We start from the raw sequence: 19,499 nt of genomic DNA on the forward strand, positions 1-19,499 counted from the left end.
CCGCAGCGCCCCCCGGCGGGCCCGGGAGGGAGCGCGGCGCCGCGCACGGGCGGCGCACGCCCGCCCTCGCGATTGGCCGCGCGGCGTGACGTCACGGGGCGGCGCCGGCGGCCGCCGGGAGCGGGCGCGCGCGCGTGCGCAGTCGCGGGGCGCGGGGGGGGGCGGGGGAGGTGGCCGCCGCTGCGCCCGCGGCCGCCATTTTGTTGCTGTGGCTCTCGGGAGCGGGCCAGGGCTCGGCGGCCCCGGCGGCGCGGCGCTCCCGGGCGGTCTGGGGCTCGGCGCGGCCGCGGGGCTCGGTGCGGAGCGGCGGGGACGCGGGGCCGGCCGCGCGCCGGGGCCAGGGCTGAGCGGAGGCGCCGCGAGCCGCCCTCGCCGCGCTCGGCCGGGCCCGCGCCCGGAGCCGGCTGGGCCCGCGCGGCGGCCCCGGAGCAGGCCGGCGGCCCGGAGGATGTTGCGGGCCCGCGGCCGCGAGGAAGGCGCGGGCGCGGGCCTGTAGGCGCGCGGTGAGCCGGAGGCCCGGCCGGCCCGCAGCCGCCGCGGGCGGGGCGTCCCCAGCGCCGGCGAGAGCGGCCCGCCCGGCCCCCCGCGCGCCGCCCGCCATGTCCTCCGCCAGGTTCGACTCCTCGGACCGCTCGGCCTGGTACATGGGGCCCGTGTCTCGCCAGGAGGCGCAGACGCGGCTCCAGGGCCAGCGCCACGGCGTGTTCCTCGTCCGCGACTCGTCCACCTGCCCGGGGGACTACGTGCTGTCCGTGTCCGAGAACTCGCGGGTGTCCCACTACATCATCAACTCGCTGCCCAACCGCCGCTTCAAGATCGGGGACCAGGAGTTCGAGCACCTGCCGGCGCTGCTGGAGTTCTACAAGATCCACTACCTGGACACCACCACGCTCATCGAGCCGGCGCCCAGGTGCGCGGGGGCGCGGGGCTCGGCGCGGCGGCGCCGGCCGGGGGCGCCGTGGGTGAGGGCGGAGCGTCTGGCCCGGCAGCTCGCGCTGCGGGCGCCCAGTTAGAAAAGGGGCGCTTTCTGCCCTTCGTCGCGCCCTCGGTGCAAATTACCTGCTGAAGCAGGGCGTTGCTCCCGGTCTTGCAGCCGGTTTGGGGCCACGGATTGAGACTCTGAAGCTAGTCTTCGGCTCCCCGCCCCGCGGGCCCCTCCCTGCCCCCCACCCTCCCGAGTTTGCACCGCTTTCAGGGTCTCTGAGCTCCGGGGTTGGACCTCCCGGACGGCAGCCTTTGGAAACTCTAGAGATGGAAATGCCTTCGCAGGTAGAAACGAAATGCCTTTACCTGTGAAATATCAGGGCCATATATTGATAGCCTGGTGCCAGGGTTGAAATAAGCCAGGCGTCTGTTTTATAACACATTAACTGAAAATACTGTAGAAGAGGTCGGCTTGAACGAGGAATTTTTTTTTTTAAATAGATTTCCTCCAAGCTGGGCCTTTAATGGACTGGAAATCCATTTGGTTAAATTCCAAGGTGGAATGAGTCTAGACTGTTACTAAGAGGAAATTTTGAATGACACTCCACTGAAGATTCTACGCTAGTTGAATTTCAGATGTCCTTTTTGTACTGAGTTGCATGACTTAGTATCTATTTTAAAATAACCCAGAGTGACACTGAGCATTGGGCATCCCTTTTCATTTGGGCTTCATTATTGGCCTTAATATTTTGCTCGAGGCTTCTTTTGTGCAGATTATGCAAAACTTGAGCTAAAGAGATGGCGTAGGGTTTTAAAAATAAAAGGTATTGATCTTTTCAAGCGTCCGCTTAGAAAGGACAGGGTGCTAATACAGGTTTTTTTCAGGGTGAGATGGTTCTGACTTGATAGATCTGCTGACAAGATAGTAGTCTCAGCTCTGAACATGAGAAGCTGTCGTATTAAAGGGGGACGCACTGGATGCTTCTGTGGACTAGAGGTAGAGAAGAATGAAGCCCTCGCGGTGTAATGACCAGGAGGTTAACTGCTGAACTAAATGGACTTTAAAAGCTGGGAGACAGGGATTATAAATCAGATACTGCGTAACAAAGGCCTAGCCGCGGCGAGTCTGACTGGCGAGGCCTCCAGGTCCCCGAAGAGCCTGGGAGCTAGAGGCAGCGCTCAGCACAGTGTGATTCCAGCGTGAGAGGCTGGGGGCTCTCGGCACCCGCAGTGGTGAGGCTTCAGCTGCGTTCGCGTAACTGGCTCTTCTGGCTTGTGAAGGTGACTGAGCGCTCTCTCGGGCACTGACTGGGCCTCGCCGCGCGCCTCAGTGCAGCCGTGAGGGAGCGACTCGAGCCCCTCTGGGTGGAGAGAAAGGGGCGCGGCCCTGGCTTCCCAGTGCCCGCAGCCGCCACCCCCAGCTTTCCCTTCGTGCTGCTTCCCAGATGCCCGTCCTCACCCTCTCCCGCCGCCTCCAGGGAGCCCGCGCTACACGCCCACTCGCGCCTGAGGACCTTTGCTCGGGCCCCACCCGCCCCTCACCGGGCGTGCCTCCCTGCCCTTGGGGCCTTTCCCTGGCGCTGCCCCCGCCTCCAGTTGAGCTTTGCTGTTTCTCCGCCCGCTGCCCCGGGCGTCCCGCTGCCGTCGAGTTTTCCTTCCCCTGGTGTCTCCGAGGACTGCCGCTGCCCCAGTTGAATGAGATCCTGGCAGGATTTACTTGGTCACACTGAACCTGGATCGCCTCTCCCGGAGCCAGAAACCCGCGGATCTGTGTGATGCGCTTATTACTCAGCTAGTGTAGAAGACAAGGCCGGGCCAGCTTTGGCCAAAGGCAAAAATCAGGGCCGTGTGCTTCCACGCCCCAGGCAGGATGGATGAAGTGGTTAGGCTCTTTCAGGCCTCAGAACCGAGCTCCTGAAGCCAGAGCTTCTGCGCTTTGGCTAATAGTTCTTTTTTGGGGTTCATTTTGCTCAGTAAAAAGTGACGACTTACTGGCTTCCTCAGAATTTAAGGACTGATCTCTTTTTTTTGTTGGGGGAGTAGCTTTTTCTTTTTTGGCCGTGCAGCGTGTGGGAGCCAAAGTCCCTGGCCAGGGACCAAAACTGAGCCCTTGGCAGTGGCAGCTGGGGTCTCAACCTCTGCACCACAGGGACGCCCCCTTAACTTCACAGTGTACGTCCTTGTCCAGACATTACAGGAGAGTTAATCCCAGGGATGCGTACTGGGAGAGAGGGGTGACGTGCTTTCTCCATCATGGGCCTTAGATGTCAGTGAGGAGACAGGCTGGGAAGTAGAGATTTAAGTAAAAGACAGCGTTGGTCGGTGTGAAGAAAGTCCACGTGGGCAGGGGGTCTAGCAGGCGGGGCTGACCTGAGGCAGGGGGGTCAGAGCAGGGCCGAAGCCGAGAGGGCGCCCAGGGTGGGGAGCCGGCCGCGCCAGGGCTGTGGCTCTGCAGAGGCAGCTTGAATCGGCTGCTCAGAGGAAGGAAGTGGGGTGCCAGGGGGGAGTTTGCAGTCAGGAAGTGACCTGGGCCATTACTGCAATCCAGGTCACGGTGATGACGATTGGTGAGCTGTCCGTCCGTCCTTGCGTCCATCTGTAGTAGAGACGTTCCGCAGGCTGACTGGCAGGGCTGACGGACGGCTGTGGTTTGAAGACGGTTGCTGATGGGAGGGGAACGGAGAGGAGGAAGGAAGAGGCAGATGACTTGGTGTGTTTGCAGTTGCCTGTCCTCTGGGTTATCTTGTTAATTTTGCCTTTTGAGTTGCACTATTCAGTCCTGTCTTGGATCTTACATTTAAGGTGTGTCAGTGGCTTCTGGTTTTCCAATGACAGATTTTAAAGGATTCTTTTTCCGCACACGGGTGCAACTTGTAGGCTGAAGCTTGTTGGATAAACAGACACTTTACCTCCATCTTACTTGAGTGTGAACACTTCTAAGATTCTGTTAAGTTCTGTTCAGTGTTAGGTAAGTGCTCCTGGGTTTTTCTTTCCGTTTTAATAGAGGCTGTTTCCAGTTTAACAACAGGGTCCAGTTTCTGAGTGGGTTCAGTTTAGAGACAGTACATTTTCCCGGGTCTAGAAAATTGGAAGTGTGCTTTGCGTAGGTCGCTTCTCTTATGAAGTTTCCGGTTCCAGCTCGTGTAGCTGTGTGATGACTGGGAGGAGGGTCGTGAGGAGCAAAGATGGGAAAAACAGAGGCGAGTTGGCTCATAGAGGCACCTCCCCACCCCCACCCCCCTGTTTTGTTGCTCGATAGATATTGCTCAGAGCACGCTCTGGTGGTACAGATCTGATGTTGCTCAGCACTCCCTGTCAGGCTCTTCTGGAGCTTCCTGGATGCTGACTTTAAAGACCGCGTCCTCTGATACAGGCAGCAGCTGTGCGAGGGCCAGAAAGGATGCCCAACCTCACCTGAGCGCCTGCCCAGAGGGGACGCTCACGGCCGCCCGGCAGAGGCCACGCCTTCTCCCACGGCCGCAACCTGGGTGTTTAAGGGGGCATTTGGGCTCGTAATTAGGAGTAGCAGGTAGGAGAGGAGCGGTAGCTGATTTCAGTTGACATAGAATTCGGCACTATGGGTAACCTTTGAGTCTCTTCTTACTGGTAGCTTAAATCCCCTGAGTTCAGTTTAGATGGGAACAGAACTGTTGTGACGCTGGATGGAACCTCAGCCAGGCGGGAGTTCTGTCCCCGTGGCGCCTGAGTGCTGACAGCCGTCTGACCTGTGACCTTTCTCTCGTTTGAGAGTTGGATTCAGAGGACGTTTTATATAAGAATGATTCTCTTGATCTGAACTGTTGGACTGGATTATTTTTGAGGTTCACTCGGGCAACAGCGTTTTCCTTCTGATAAGTAAAAGGAGGCAGTGCTCTGTTAGTGGGAGTCCAGATAGGGCCTCCCCAGCGAGGTGGGGCCGCTAGTCGGGGATGCTGGCCGCGCAGAGACGAAGGGGCCCGGCAGCAAGCCCGGTGGCACACGGGGTTTCCTTGTCTGTGGAACAGACTTACCGGGGCCTGGGGGAGAGGCTTCCCTGTGTCTGTGGCGGTTTAGTTTCAGCAGGAATCTCAGTGTGTTGAGGCCTCCTCCGTCCCAGAGCGCGAGGCTGGACTCCAGCCTCGTCATGGAAGTAGACCGTGACCTTGCCGCCGAGCTCAGCTCCCTGAGGGTGCCGCGGATGGCCGGCCGGGGGTCAGGCAGGGCCTGGAGGAAAAGGTGCTCTGTGGAGTGGCTCTTGAAGGGTGAGGGCTGCTGTGGGAGGTGGAAGGGCAGCTGTGGTTGCTGCGAACGAGGCGCCGCCGCAGGCTTGAAGGGAGCACGCTCAGCTGTGACAGGCCTCCTGCGTTTGGTACCTGCGTCCAGCGGTGGGAGCGTTCCAGAGTCTTTAAGAAGAGGGTTGTCGCGGTCAGCCTGCTCCGAGGTGGGCCGGGGTGGGGCGAGTCTGGAGTGCGGCGTGGATTAAGGGCTGTCACGGGAGAAGGGAGCGTGAGAAGCTGGACTGAGGTCTCCTGCGTGGGGAGTCCGGGAGGAAGCCGCTGGGGCGCCCTGCTCTGGGCAGTTTCCTGGAGGTGAGGCGAGAGGTGTGGCCTCAGGCTGATGGGACGGCGCCTCAGGTGAGAGATGCGAGGCAGGGCTGGGGCAGGGACACGGGTCTGCAGCAGGGGGCCGGGCAGGGCTCCGGCTAAATAGACAGATTTGAGTCTGAGCCCAGGTGGAAGCGGCAGAGCCCGCAGAAGAGCTGGGGGCGCAGAGTGAGGGCCCGGGGGGCGGGGGCGGGATGTGGGGGTCCAGCCCGGAGCGCTCTGACTGCACGGCCGTGTCGCCAGTCTCCCTGGGATGGGTGCTTGAACGTTGCTCTGTTTTCCACCTTTTTGCTGTGGAATCTTTCATACGGCCGCAGGGGGTCTCGGTCTCCGTGTCCGTCACCCTGGGGCCTTTGAAAATCTGTCCTGCCAGTTGATGGTTTCGCTTTGTTTTTTGAATTTGAAGCCGCTCAGTCGTGTCCGACTCTTTGCGACCCCGTGGACTGTAGCCTACCAGGTTTCTTTGTCCATGGGATTCTCCAGGCAAGAATACTGAAGTGGGTTGCTATTTCCTTCTCCAGGGGACCTTCCCCATCCAGGGATCGAACCCGGGTCTCCCACATTGGAGGCAGATGCTTTAACCTCTGAGCCACCAGGGATGTTGTTAGAGCTGAAGATGCCTGAGTGGGTTTTTTTGCCATGCAGCTTTTGCCTGGAGGCGGCGGCCGGCCTGCAGTCGCTTGAGGCACGTGCTCCGGCCTTCGCAGGGAGCTGCGGTCTGCGCCTGGGCCCCTGTGTGTGCTGGGCACCGCGTACGGTCCTGGTCACGGGACAGATTGCGAAAGGACGGGGCGCAGGGGCTGGTTCCGCTGCTGTTTCCTGGTTCTCGGGGTCTGTGGCGTTCCCGGTGTCTGAGCCCGCTGTGAGCGGCGACACCTCCTCGGGGAAGGGCCTGCTGGTCAGCTTTGTGGGCCCTGAAGCCGTCCCGGCCCGCCCGCTCGGACCAGCCGTGGGCCTGCAGACTGTGGTTTGTGGAGCCCTCTGCCACACTGATGGATTTTGTGTAGTGTATTGGCGCTAAGAGCCTTCGTGCGCTTGCTTAAGGGTTCTGTGAAAAGCTCTGGCAAGAGCACAGGTAGCTGGTGGACTCACGGGGCACTGGCCCTTTGCAGCAGTGCGGGGAGGGCCTGGCCGGCTGGCCCAGGACCAGCCAGCCAGCAGCTGTGGGGAGCCCGCAGGGGGCGCCTCTGGACCCTCGGTCTGCAGCCTCTTCCCGGTGGAGAACCAGCACCTTTGTAAGCCCGTCTTCCACAAGGTCTTTTCGCGCTCAGTCGGGTCTGACTCTGCGCAACCGCGTGGACTGCAGCCCGCCAGGCGTCTCTGCTCATGGCCTTCTGCAGGCAGGAGTGCTGGAGTGGGCTGGCATCTCCTTCTCCGGGGGCCTTCCCGACCCAGGGACCCGTCGCACGTCTGGTGCGTCTCCTGCGGTGCGGACGGGCTCTTCACCGCCGGCCGCCCGGGGGCGAGTGTTTGTGCGGCGCCACTTGCCTGTCCCCTGACCCTTATTGAAGCTTGACCCCGGCCGCCCCGGCCGCGGCGTGGATGGCGTGTGCGCTCCTTTCCCCTCCAGTCTGCCAGGGTGGCGTTTGCAGTCTTGGGAGCAGGAGCCTGTCTGTCCCCTGAGCTCTGAGTAGAGCCAGCGGGTCCCTGGGTAGATGGATGTCTTAGTGCCAGCCTCGCTGAAGCTGCTCTGGCGTCCTCAGGCCCTGTGCTGTGGGACTCCCTGCTTCTCCCTGTGAACTGTGTAGACAGTAAAAACCTCAGCGCGTCTGCCCCGGAGCCGAGCACTCTTGGTAAAGTCGCTGAGGTTTGGTGAAAACTTTCACAGAACCTCTGGCCCTTGAGATAGGAGCAGGGGTGTGCGCTGGGGGCTCGGGGCCGGTCAGGGGCTGCCGTGGGCTTGGCACAGCGCTCATTCGGGCGCTGCGGCCGGCAGGAGTGAGGGCTCTGGGGCCCCGTGCCAGGCGCACCCACCCGAGGGCCCCGTGAGGAGGCCTCAGCCCGCACCGCAGCGTGGGTGTCAGCGCCTCCTCGCCGAGGCTGCTCCTGCCGCGCTCTCGGAGGTGTTGGCGCTAAGCAGTTTCCCCCTCAGTTGTCAGGTTCTCAAGGAATGAGGCCTTGGAGGTGTTTCATCAGGCTGCTCGCCGCCACCGCCAGGCGTCCTGACTGCTGTGCCGCCCACTGTTCACATGAGAAAGACCTGCGTTCTGCCAGATGACTGCGCTCTGGAGGGTGGTGTGGCCGAGTGTCCGAGGCCCCTGAGAACGTTGGTGTATTTAATGCGGGGACGCAATCCAGGGAGATGACGCGTGGGAGTGTGTGGTGGTGTCATAGACGGTGACAGGACCGTCGGGACGCGGGGGCTCGCTCGCAGCAGGCACCCGAGGGCAGGCGCGGTGGAGGGGCCGCGCTGCAGGAAGGCCGCCCCAGCAGACGCGGGCGGGGACAGTGGACGGTGGGCGGGGCGACTGGCCTCCTTAGGGCAGCGGCCGGGGACTTGCTCTCTCGTTTTCCTTTTTTTTTTTTTTTTTTGCTGTTGTAACATGTTGACCTTTTTTTTTTTTTTTTTAAAGGAAACGTTTCTATAAACTAGAATGGTTCAGTGCAGGAGGCCATGTTGTGATGTTGTCCCGCGAAACAGCTTTTCAGGTCACTGACTTAGGGAGGAAGGGCAAGGCCGCCCCCTGCGGGGAACACACAGCCAGTCGGTGGGTCAGCAGCGTGTCCTGTCCTAGCTCTTGCCCCAGCTCAGAGACAGCTGTGCAGGCTGCGCCCCCGAGAGGTGGAGACGCCGGGGGAAGCTTCTCAAGTAGCTTGGGCTTCAGCAAAGCTGCGGGGGGGGGGCAGTTGCTCACGGCGAAATAGTTTTTCCCCAAACATCATGTATTTGCAACTTTCCAGACGCTCTTTAGGTGGAAGGAGACCTCCGAGTTTCTCCTGAGGAAGGGGCGCTCCAGGAGGGGGCAGAAGGAGGGGGCAGCTTTTCTGACCCACCCCAGGGGCTTCCTGCCTGCGGCGCTGGCTCCCAGGAGCTCTGAGCTGGCCAGGGCCGCGGTGCTCAGCGCAGGGCACACGCCTCTGAGCCTGTCTGTGAAAACGTGGGGCTCGGATGGTGATTGCCATACGAGATGCAGTAGGCTGGTGGTTTTTCTTTGTTTTCCTTTTTTTGTAACGCAAGCGCAGACTCCCTTTTCCCGCTTTTGTATTTTGAGGGGCCTGAAGGGCCCTGTCGTCTTCTCTCTGGGTGCCTGGGGAAGCGTGCAGGACGCCAGCCCTAGGTGAGGACCAAGAGGAGTGTGTGGTGATCGTGACGGGCCTCAGGAAGGCGCAGCTGCACTTAGTGGGGGTTTTTTAAAGGCCAGGCGTCTGCGCGTGTGAACGAGAGGGTCCTGTGAGATACGGGCGGAGGCGCCCTGGTCAGGATGGTCAGGAGTCTCTGCTGCTAGGCTCCAGAGAGCCAGTCAGGGACGGGGCCTTCTCAGTGAGACGCAGGGAGGGGAGGGAGTCGGCAGTCACTCACAAGCTTGGCAGACGCTGGTACGGAGTGAGTCTCCTCTCAGAGCGGTTTTCTCTCCCCCTGCAGGTACCCCAGCCCGCCGGTGGGCTCCATGTCCGCACCCAGCCTGCCCACCGCGGAGGAGAGCCTGGAGTACGTGCGGACTCTGTACGACTTCCCTGGGAACGACGCCGAGGACCTGCCCTTCAAGAAGGGCGAGATCCTGGTGATCGTCGAGAAGCCGGAGGAGCAGTGGTGGAGCGCCCGGAACAAGGACGGCCGGGTGGGCATGATCCCCGTGCCCTACGTGGAGAAGCTCGTGCGGGCCTCGGCCCAGGGCAAGCCCGGGAACAGGAATTCCAACAGCTACGGGGTCCCCGAGCCCGCCCACGCCTACGCACAGCCGCAGACCACGGCGCCCCCGCAGGCCGCCGGCGCCCCCGGGGCCGCGGTCAGCCCCCTGCCGTCCACACAGAACGGACCTGTCTTTGCAAAAGCAATTCAGAAACGCGTGCCCTGTGCTTACGACAAGACCGCCCTGGCCTTAGAGGTAAAGGCTGCCCGGCTGGGTCTTTGGGGCTTTGACACTTGGGTTTTCTGGGGTTTGGCCGTGGCCCTGGGGGATGTTAGCTCCCCCACTGGGGATGGAACCCAGGCCCTCAGCGACGACAGCGCGGAGTCCGGACTGCCAGGAAGTTTCCTCAGTTTTGTCTGTAATCTTGTCTCTGTAAGGCCAGGACTGCTCATTTAAGGTTACCTGACGGGGATGAGAGCTGGATGCCCATGAAGACCCGCGTGAGGGTCCCGGGCGGCTCCGCGTCCCCCACGGTGGCTGCCTGGCTGGGTTCTGCTTCCAGCGCCTCAGGTGCGCTCCCAGACCAGTCGGTTTTCTTTGCAGTAAGGAAGTGAAATCGCTCAGTCGTGTCTGACTCTGTGACCCCGTGGACTGTAGCCTGTCAGGCTCCTCTGTCCATGGAATTTTCCAGGCAAGAGTACCAGAGTGGGTTGCCATTTCCTTCTCCAGGCAGTAAGGGAAGACAGTGGTTAAGACAGACGCACGCCTTAGAGATGCAGTCAGCACACAGGCGGGCACACAGCTCCACGTTTCTAGCGTTGCGAGCAGCTGGGAGATGGGGATAAGCGTGGACTCCTCTTCAGCTGGGCGAGGGAAGGATGTTCCAGTGTCTCAGGCTTCAGTTCCTTGAGATTTTGTAAACTGTAACAGCGTGAAAGAGAACTTTAATGTTTTAATCACCAAGTTTTGTTCCTCTGATTGTGAATTGCTTCATAAGAGGACAAAGGCTCTGGCAAGGCGTCATGTATGACTGTGGCTTGTCAAAATACGAAGAGCTGTGTGTTGGGGGGGCTAAGCTGCAGGAGGAAGGAGTTTGGTGAGACGTCGGTGCGCCCAGGGAACCCCGTGTGAGCACGGACCCCGTGGCGGGCCTGCGGGCGCCTGTCCTAGAATTGAGGTTTGGAGCTGCGGCTCCTCGCGCCTTCGTTGGCTGGTAGCTCGTGAACCCCTGCAGTGTGAGAGTCGTCATGTGGTCACGTGCGCGGGTGGAGGCCCTGAGAGGCAGCTCCTGCGGAGCCGTGCGCGCGCCCCGAGGCCGCCGTGGGGCAGGTGGCCTGCTGCTTCCTCGCAGCCTGCCCGCAGGTTTGGTGGGAGCCCTGGTTTTCCTGCTTTTTCTCACTGGTTATCCTGAGGTGTCTTGGACCAAGAGTTACCCAGTGAACTTCACCTGGAGGCTTGGTTCGGAGCCCGAGGTGACTTCTCTGTCTCATGCTGGCCCAAAGGGAGGAGCCCCGCGGCTGGGGAGCCCCGGGCCCTCTGACACGTCCCAGGAAGGGCCGGACAGGAGGCAGGGAGGCCCCCACTGCCCGGGCCGGGCCGACAGGCCGCTGGCTTCTATAAGGGTTCAGGCTCTGGGAGCACCCCCAGCCCCCTAGGGGAGCCGGGAGCTAGGTTCAGGGTTGTGTGGTGCAGCGGGCCATCGGCACACACGGGTGAGCGGGAGTCCGGGCTCCCAGTCAGAATGCCAGGCCACTAAAGGAAGTCAGGAGCTGGGTTCTCACCTGAGCCAGGGCTTAAAGCCACACTCCCTTGAGGGCGTCTGCCTGATGGCCTCTGACTGGAAGGCGTGCAGTGTAGAAACCCCATCCCCCCTGTTCGTGGGGTAGGGGGTTGCAGAGGGGGCCGCTCGCAGCTGGAGGAGTGGACGCGTAGACGGGCCCTGGGGAGACCAGGGTGGGGAGAAGGAAGCTCGTTGTGAGACCACCTGTGTTCACAGCCGTGTCGCCGCTCCTCCAGCCTCGGGCCCCAGAGACAGGCCTGCACGCCCCAGGCTCCCGGTGACGCCGCCCGCCCGGTCGGCCGCCTTCGCGAATCCACCCAGAGGGCGTCGTGGACCAGGAAGGGGCCCTTGGCCAGATCCCACTGCTCTGTGTGTTTACGCGGGGCTCTGGGCCGGGCCGTAAAGGAGCGTTCTGGGAGCTACCTTATCTTCTAAAGCTGGTGCCTGTCTTGGACCCTCTTGAGGCGCTTACAATTAGGCTACCAGGAAAGACGTTAAAATTAAAATACGGAAGGTGAGACACGTAGGACGGAAAGTGCCGGATGGACGCAGCGCTGCTCCCTTTGAGCTGCTGTGGCGGGGCTGCGGGTGAACTTCACTGCCGGAATTAGTTCACGCTTTTTCTGTGAAACTTGACTCTGAGAGAACATTCCTGCCCGTAAAGCACTGTCTTAAGCGAAGGCTTTCATCAGACCCTTGGTTCTGTTGCCCCTTGGGATTCAGTCTGAAGCGGGACCTCCCATGCCTGGTGGAGCAGGGCTGGAAGGGCTCAGGGAAACAGGGTTGGCCTTTCCGAAGAAGGATTCTTGGGGGAAGAGAGCGTTTGGAACAAGGGCCCCGGGGCCGCTGCAGGCTCACCGGAAGCCCGAGTTGTGTCCTCTGACCCAGCGGCTGCCCCGGGTGTGGTCTCGGGCACGCCTCTTACAGCTCCAAGCAGAACGGTGCACGGTGGTTCCTTACTCAGCCAGTCATGCGTCCCAGCTCTGAGGGGTGCCTTACAGTGTAGGGTCCTGCCACCAAGGAGCTTGCCCCTGTCGGAAGTCTGGAGGCAGGAGCCAGCTGTGGGTGAGTGAGCTGATGATATGGAGTCGGCCCGGGAGACGGAGGGAGCAGCTGGGAAGGTGGGGGTGTGGTCCGGGAGGGCTTCCTGCAGGAGGTGACCCTTGAACTGAGTTCTGAAGCGTGACTAGAAGCTGACTGGGTGAAGTGGGACGAGGCATTCCTGGCAGAGCAGGAGCTTGCAGGAACAGGAGGACGCACCTGCGTGGCTGCAGCTTGGGGGGAGTGCTGGGTGTTGGGCCAAAGACAGACGCCTGGACGCGGCTGCCGCTGTGTCACAGGGCCAGGCTGATGAGGTGGAGACCTTGGGAAGCCTGCCAACAGCTTACCTTTTTCCTGATTGATTTTAAGTAACTGGGGGCAGACGCTAGAGATACCAGTCTCACACACTCGTAGTCCAGCTTTCCTGACCTGAAACGAAAGGGAAGAGATCTTCCAGCCCCGCAGAGCTGGGCTTGGCTCGGGTGCACTCGGCGTGTCCGGGTCTGAACGGGCCTCAGGGAGTGGTGGCGGGAGGGGTAGGGGCTGCAGTCCGCGGGGGCCCCCGGACGGAGCAGGGCCACGGCGCTGATGGGCCCCCAGGAGGGCTTGGCGCGTGCCCGTCTGCCTGGGGCTGCGGTCCCCACAGCGGCCCTCGGCCTCACCGTGGACTCCTCTGGACCTCCGTCCGACAGCAGGGGCTCACCAGGTGCTCGGGGGGCACGGGGCCGGTCCTCGAGGAGCCCGGGACAGTCTCGTGGCACCGGCTCTGCCCGTGTGGACGGTCCGGAGGCCCCCACCTGGAGAACAGCTCACTCTGTTCCTGCCTCGCCAAGGGTTCGGACCTCAGTGTGTTCCCTCCAGCTGTCCCTCTTGAGGGCTGTGGTCTTGAGTCCTGGTGGTGTTGTGCGGCTTCATATTAACTGCAGGTTTCACAGACATGTGACCGATGGCCTCCTCTGCGCCCCTCCTGATCAGAGCCCGTCTCTAGGAAAGGACAGGAAGCTCTGTGTGGTGCAGCTTGGCCCTGGCTGAGCGCATGCAGCCTTCCAGACCCATCTCCCCTAAATCCTCATAAACCACCTGTTTGCTAATTGTGTCTAGAACTTTGTCCAGGTGTGGTCTCAAGCTCACTGTGAATGTTTTGTAGACTTTGCCATCATCCCTGTTGCCGCAAAAACCGAGAGAGTTAACGCTTGGTCAGGACGCCAGGGTCCCGCGACGTAATTCTCTGTGGCAGGTGGCCTGCACGGGCCTGTGCTGCCTGCCAGCGGGCTCCGTCAGCCCGTGGCCGCCCGTCCTTGTCGGCAGGAGGACGCCCTTCGTCGGGCGCTCTCCGCAGGCTCACCTGCGTGCCCGGGAGGCCTGCTCTCGCTCCCCTCGGGTCCTCTCAGTTGCTGTGTTGGCATCTCTTGGGTTGTCTGCCCCCATTTGAAAACCCCTCAACGCTGGACTGCGTCTGGTCTCAGAACCTTCTGAGTTGGCCTTTCTGTGTCCAAGGCCCGGGTGCCGTTCCTGTGCGCCCAGGGACGCGGATCTGCGGCGGGAGGCCCGTCAGGCATCTCAGCACACCCCCCGCCGCCGCGGCCTGGCGGGGTGCCCCCGGGTGCCCCCTGCACCCTCTCACTGACGTTGAGTCGTGGTCCTTCCCAGCATCTGGCTTTAGGGACCCGCCTCTGAGGCAGCAGTCTCTCCGGGCATAGCGTTTTCTCCCTGGGCTGTGAACTGCAGAAGAGTGCTCCTCTCTTCACATGTGAGCGGGGTGAGAGGCCGTGGAATCGGGGCCCTGCTGCAGGCCACACAGACTGCTCACCGTGCGGGCCGCAGTCTCCGTCTGTGGCCGCAGCTGTTGTGCAGGGGCTTCAGGGGCCTGTGCCGCACACGAGGTCGGGGCACACGAGGGCGGGGCACACGAGGGCGGGGCACACGAGGCCGGGGCACACGAGGGCGGGGCACACGAGGGCATGCTTGCCGCCGCCCTGCTTCATGCACTTGGAGCTGGAGCTTGGCGGTCTCGTGGTGGGCACGGGGCAGAGCCAGGACTCAGCCCGCGGTGTTTCTCTCAGCAGCTTTACTGAGGTGAAACCCACGCATCTTAGTTTACCCACGTAGCGTGCACAGCCCGTTGGGCTTCGGCATGTTACATCGCTCATCCTTTTACTGAGTTGCAAAGATCCCCTGGAGAAGGAAATGGCAACCCACTCCCACATTCTTGCCTGGGAAATCCCACCGACAGAGGCATCTGGCGGGCTACCGTCCGTGGGGGTCGCAAGAGTCGGACACGACTGAACACACACACTGCGTAACAGGTTGCCGGTGTTAAGGGTGCAGTTCGGCGGCATTGGCCGTGCAGCCGCCACCACTGTCTGTCCCGAAACCTTTTCAGTGCCCCAGACAGAAACTCTGTAACCGTCGGGCAGGAATGCCCCACCCGTGTCCTTCACCCTGGCAACCTCCGGCCCACCTTCTGTTCTGTGGGTCTGCCAGTTCCTCATGGCAGTGGGGCCTCTGCCTTTGCATCTGCCTCATTTCACAGAGGTTCGAGTCGCAGCGAGTGTGCTCATTCTCTCTGTGGCCCAGCACGAGGCTCTGTGCAGACGGCACGCGGTGTGTGCCCGTTCACGAGACCACGGTCATGAGCGTCGGTCCTGCCTTCCTCTTGTGAGGACGGCGCGATGGACGCTTCTGTGCACTGTTTTTTCTGTGAATACCTGTTTCCAGTTCTCCAGTGAAAGTCGTTCAGTCCTGTCCAACTCTTTGTGACCCCATGGACTGTAGCCCTCCAGGCCCCCTCTGTCCGTGGGATTCTCCAGGCAAGAAGACTGCGTTGGGTTGCTATTCCCTCTTCCAGGGAATCTTCCTGACCCAGGGATGGAACCTGGGTCTCCAGCGTTGCAAGCGGATTCTTTACCGCCTGAGCCTGCGGGGAAGGCCTGGCCGTTCTCCAGGGAATCTGCCCAGCAGGCATTGCTGGGTTGCTGAGGTCAGCCAGACTGTTTCCCGCAGCGGCCTCCAGCCCCATAAGCAGTTGGCCGGGGTTGCAGTCCAGCCTCAGCAGCACCTGTTGCTCTCCTCCTTTTGAGAGTCACCACAGCCGCCCGGAGGGCTGTGAAGTGGCAGCTCGTGGCAGTGACTTTCCGACTCTCAGTCACCGGCAGGCTCTTTCCCTGGGCCTCTTGGTGATTTTCCTGTCTTCTCTGGGAAGATGGAGGTCAGGACCTTTGCTCATTTTTAAATCGGTCTGTTTGCGTTTTGTTGTTGGGCTGTAGGAGCTCTTCATACGTTGGGAGGGTCTGCAGTTAGCGTCCCTGCGCAGCGCGCTTCTCGTCTGAGACTCCCTGCGTCTGTTTGAACACGGTTGCTGCATTGTGAGCCTTGGATGTGCAGTAACGCAGATGGCTGTTTCAGAGGCGCCCTCCCACCCGTGGGTCCGCCTTTCTCAGAGCCCAGTACCTGCCCACCTGGGGCCCTGTGCTCAGGCGCCGTGGCGGAGGGGCTCCTCACTCCACCTGGCAGCCCTGGGCCCTTGGTCACTTGAGGCCAGCAGCCAGCTGGCTCGCCCAGTAGCTTTAGCAGGAGGTGCCTTTTCCCAAATGAAATCATACAAGGTGGTTTCGTAAAAAGCTGGGAACCACCGGAATGAAGAAGGCAGTCGAGGGGGGTGCCTATTACAGGGGCCAGAGAACATTGGAAACGCCATGAGCAATCGATGCGTCCTCGCGCTCGTCCCACCACCAGCTCGTTTTGGAGTGTCCTCGGGGCGAGCGATGTGTCCCGCCCTTGGCCCTGCTCTTCGGGGGCCTTCCGTCAGACACGGGGCAGATGGATCCGGTGAGCAGCCAGCCAAGCAGGAGCACCCACGCCTGCCTCAAGAGGCTTCATACACGAGGCTGAAGCCCCGCCTGACCCCCGCACCTCCTCGCAGCCTGTGGGCCTGTGGCCGACAGGGGTGCCCACCAGAGAGCTGCTACCCCCTGACGGCAGAGCAGCCCCGTGGCTCCTGGCCGCTGGCAGAGGGGTTCCTGCTGGCAGCCGTGCCTTTCCCCGGAGCAGGCTGCCAGAGGGCTTTGCGCTTCCTGTGTGGGCTGAGCTATTCTGAGAGCCGGGTGGTGGGTGTCCCCTGGCAGCGGCAGCCAGGCCGGGCAGGGGCCGCGTCAGAGCCCGTTCTGGGGGCTGCACACGCTCGCAGTCCCCACCGTAGCGCCCGGGAGACAGCAAGTCCTGAAAACAGAGTCATCCCTTCAGTGGCGCCGTCTGTGGGTGTGGCTTTCGGAGGAAGCACTAACTCTGTCCCCCTTCTCCCCGGCAGGTGGGTGACATCGTGAAGGTCACGAGGATGAACATCAACGGCCAGTGGGAGGGCGAGGTGAACGGGCGCAAAGGGCTCTTCCCCTTCACGCACGTCAAGATCATCGACCCCCAGAACCCGGACGAGAGCGAGTGACCGCCGCCGCCCCGCACCTGCTGCTCGTCCTGCCCCTCTGTCTCCTCCCGCTGGGGAAGCCCCCCTGGGCAGGCCCCGCACTGCCCGCCTCGGCTTTGCAGCGGCGGCCCCGCCCGGGCGTGCTCAGGGCTGCCCGCAGTGTGTCATAGTTGTGTTGTCTCAGAGTAGCTGATCGTAGAGTCGTTGGGTCATAAACTGGAAACACTGGTGGAGGCGCACGGGGGCAAGAAGGTGCCCCCGGCCTGGACGCGCGGCGGCGGGGCTGTGCCCAGGGGCGAGCGGAACGCGGACTCTTCGGGAGAGGGACGCTGCCCTACACTCTCCACATCTGGCTTTTGGTTTTTCTTTCTTTCCCGCCTCTGTTTGGTTTGGTTTTGGAAGGCTTCGTTAATTAGACCTGTTTGTTCTGAAGAGGTGTTTAAGTAGCAGGTTGGGTTCTGTGATATCAGGGATGCGCCGCTGTCCCCGTGGGGGCAGGAGGGATGGAGCCCCGAGGCAGAGGTCCTCCTGTCTGGAGTTGCCCTCCTGGCCCTGCGTTTCCCCGCTGTGTGCACAGCCTTCCGGACGACATCATCAAAGGCATCAGAGCCGGGGGCTCACCCTGTCTGCCGGCAGAGGAGTGGCCTGTCCGTGAAGGCACCCCTGGACAGTATGGCCCGGGTTTTCTCAGCAGTTGGATTCACTCCGGAGCCTGTCGCCCACTCACCGAGCCCGGCTCTGCCTGGCCTCACGCTCGCCCAGCTGCCTGAGGGCGCAGGTGCTGATGCTGGCTGCCCCCTAGCATGGCCGAGTCGGGCCCCGGGCCCAGGAGGTGAGCCAGCGCCCACCCTGTGGTCAGTGTCCCCGTCGGATACTCGAGGTCTGTTCACACGATCCATTCACACAATCCCACAGTGCACGGCCGGCCGGGCAGAGCCCCGCCCAGGCCCTGTGGCCTGCGGGCCCCGGTGAAGACAGGCCTCTGCTAGAATCAGCCCCGCCTGGGGTCGCAGCCTGAACAGTCCCGTCCCCCGAGTCTGCTGGGGCCGGGGCGCGACCCCGGGGTCGGGTCATGAGGGTGGGGGCAGTTTCTCCAGGGTCGGAACCAGCTGGCCCCTGCTCTCGGGCTCGCTCTCAGCTCTGCGGTCAGGGCTGGCCAGTGCCGCCAGTCTCCCTTGTCTCTGTGGCTTCCTGAGAGGCTGTGCTGGGTGCGTCTTCATCCTGGGTGCCGTGGCTGCTCCGCCCCAGGCTGCCCATCGCCACTGCCTCACCCGTGGCCGTGCCAGGACCCCTGCCCTCTTCCTGGGGCTGACAGGTGCTGCGTCCTCACCTGGTGCCCGTCTCCGCGGCTGCCCTGGGGTTCGGAGCCCGAGCGGACTGAGAGCTGCACGCTCTGGACGTGGGCCAAGGCAGGGCCTCTGTGACTCCGACCCCGTTAGCTTTTAATCGGGGAAACACCAAGCACACGGGGGATGGCTGCCGGCCGCGCTCCGGGGCCCTGAGAAGACTGCACAGGAGGAGGCCGGAGTCCTCGGAGGCGCCACCCCCGGAGCCTGCCCTGCGTGTGTCCCTCCGGACTGTGGGTGTCTCAGCAGCTCACCTGGACGTGGCCCTGGGCTCACCCTGGGGCGGGCTCTCCCATGACCCCTGCCCGCCCACTCCCCCTGGAGACACAGCCCAGGAGGGGCCCCCGCGGCCAGGCCGTGTGCTCAGAGGGCGTGAACATCTCACTTGGAAAAGGGATGCTGTCGAGCCAGGGCGTTATAATTTAATCCTTTAATGTCGTGTTCATTAACCTCTTAAAATGAGTCCTGAGTGCTCTCTCACGTGGAGCGCGAGACACCCCAGGTTCCCCCACGGCCTCCGGCGCTGGGGCGGAGGCCCGTGTCTCCGGGGCTGGGTGCGCCCGTGACGGAGGGTCCCCCGAGCCAGGCCAGGGCTCTGCAGGAGGAGCAGCGGCCTTGCCTCTCGACGGCCGTCACTGTGTGTTTTACAGTAACAGCCACACAACACAGACTCTTTGACCTGTAACTTAAAGATCGTAAACTTCAGGCAATAATACTTTCTGTGTAAGCTTTTAAAATTATTTTTGGGGATCATAGCTTGTTTTATTTTGTGCTATAAAATTAACAGTATTAAATGACTTATATTCTTAGAATACATGGAGTGTCTTTTCTTAACAGATCAGTGCCTTTTTATTTTTGTATCCGTTTGCGTTGCTGGTCCCAGCCTCAGACCCTTGTTTCCATGGCCTGTCTGTACATTGTCTCAATAAACGTGCACCGCCGCTGGTGGCCCTGCTCTGTGTCGGTGTCTGCTCACCCCCGCCCCCACCTGCGGAGCAGTGGCCACCTGCTGCTTGCGCTTGGCGCCCAGCCCTGCGGCCCCGGGCCCCGTGATGGTTCTGGGTCCGGCACCCCCAGGGAGCCTGGGCTGAGAGCGTCAGAGCAGGTCTGATGTTCAAGCTGGCCTCGGAGCGTCCCAGAGCAGGGCAGGGACCCGGCTGCCTTTCTTGACTCCCGCGCCTCCCTGTCTGGCCACCAGCTGGGGTTGCGGGGGTCCCGCAGCCCGTGCCATCCCTGCCCCTACTTGTGTGTCAGGAGGGCCCAGTGTCACCAGAAAGGGGTCTCCAGATGCGGGGGTGCCCGGACGTCTCCCGCTCTGCCTCTGGGACCCCTGCTCTGGGCACGGCTCTGGTCCCAGAAGGCAGCAGGTCTCAGAGACGCCCGTGAAGAGTCCTTGAAGCGCGAGAGGGCACGCGGTGCAGGGCTGGGTTTCCCCGTGGCAGAAACCCTCTGCAAGTGGGGCTGCCTCCCCGCAGGCTGGGCAGGCGCCAGGGCCTGGGGTCCTGCCACCCCACAGCGGCTCCAGATCCTGGCCCCGCTTGAGGCTCCCTGGCAGGAGGGTGAGGCCCGTGTCCAAATGGGGGCTGCAGAAGTCGGGCATCCTCACCCGTGCCT

At 62.1% G+C, this 19,499-nt stretch overlaps 1 protein-coding gene across 1 annotated transcript; it reads left to right on the plus strand.

Annotated features, from left to right (window-relative positions):
- Positions 1-157: 157 nt before the first annotated feature.
- On the plus strand, positions 158-18,836 carry CRKL (CRK like proto-oncogene, adaptor protein). Its single transcript, XM_069558448.1, has 3 exons — positions 158-910; positions 9,091-9,553; positions 16,426-18,836. The coding sequence occupies exons 1-3, from the start codon at positions 600-602 to the stop codon at positions 16,558-16,560; spliced, it is 909 nt and encodes a 302-aa protein (XP_069414549.1). The 5' UTR covers positions 158-599; the 3' UTR covers positions 16,561-18,836.
- Positions 18,837-19,499: the final 663 nt, after the last annotated feature.

This window comes from Ovis canadensis, chromosome 17 (assembly GCF_042477335.2).
Source record: "Ovis canadensis isolate MfBH-ARS-UI-01 breed Bighorn chromosome 17, ARS-UI_OviCan_v2, whole genome shotgun sequence".
NCBI classification, from domain to species: domain Eukaryota; kingdom Metazoa; phylum Chordata; class Mammalia; order Artiodactyla; family Bovidae; genus Ovis; species Ovis canadensis.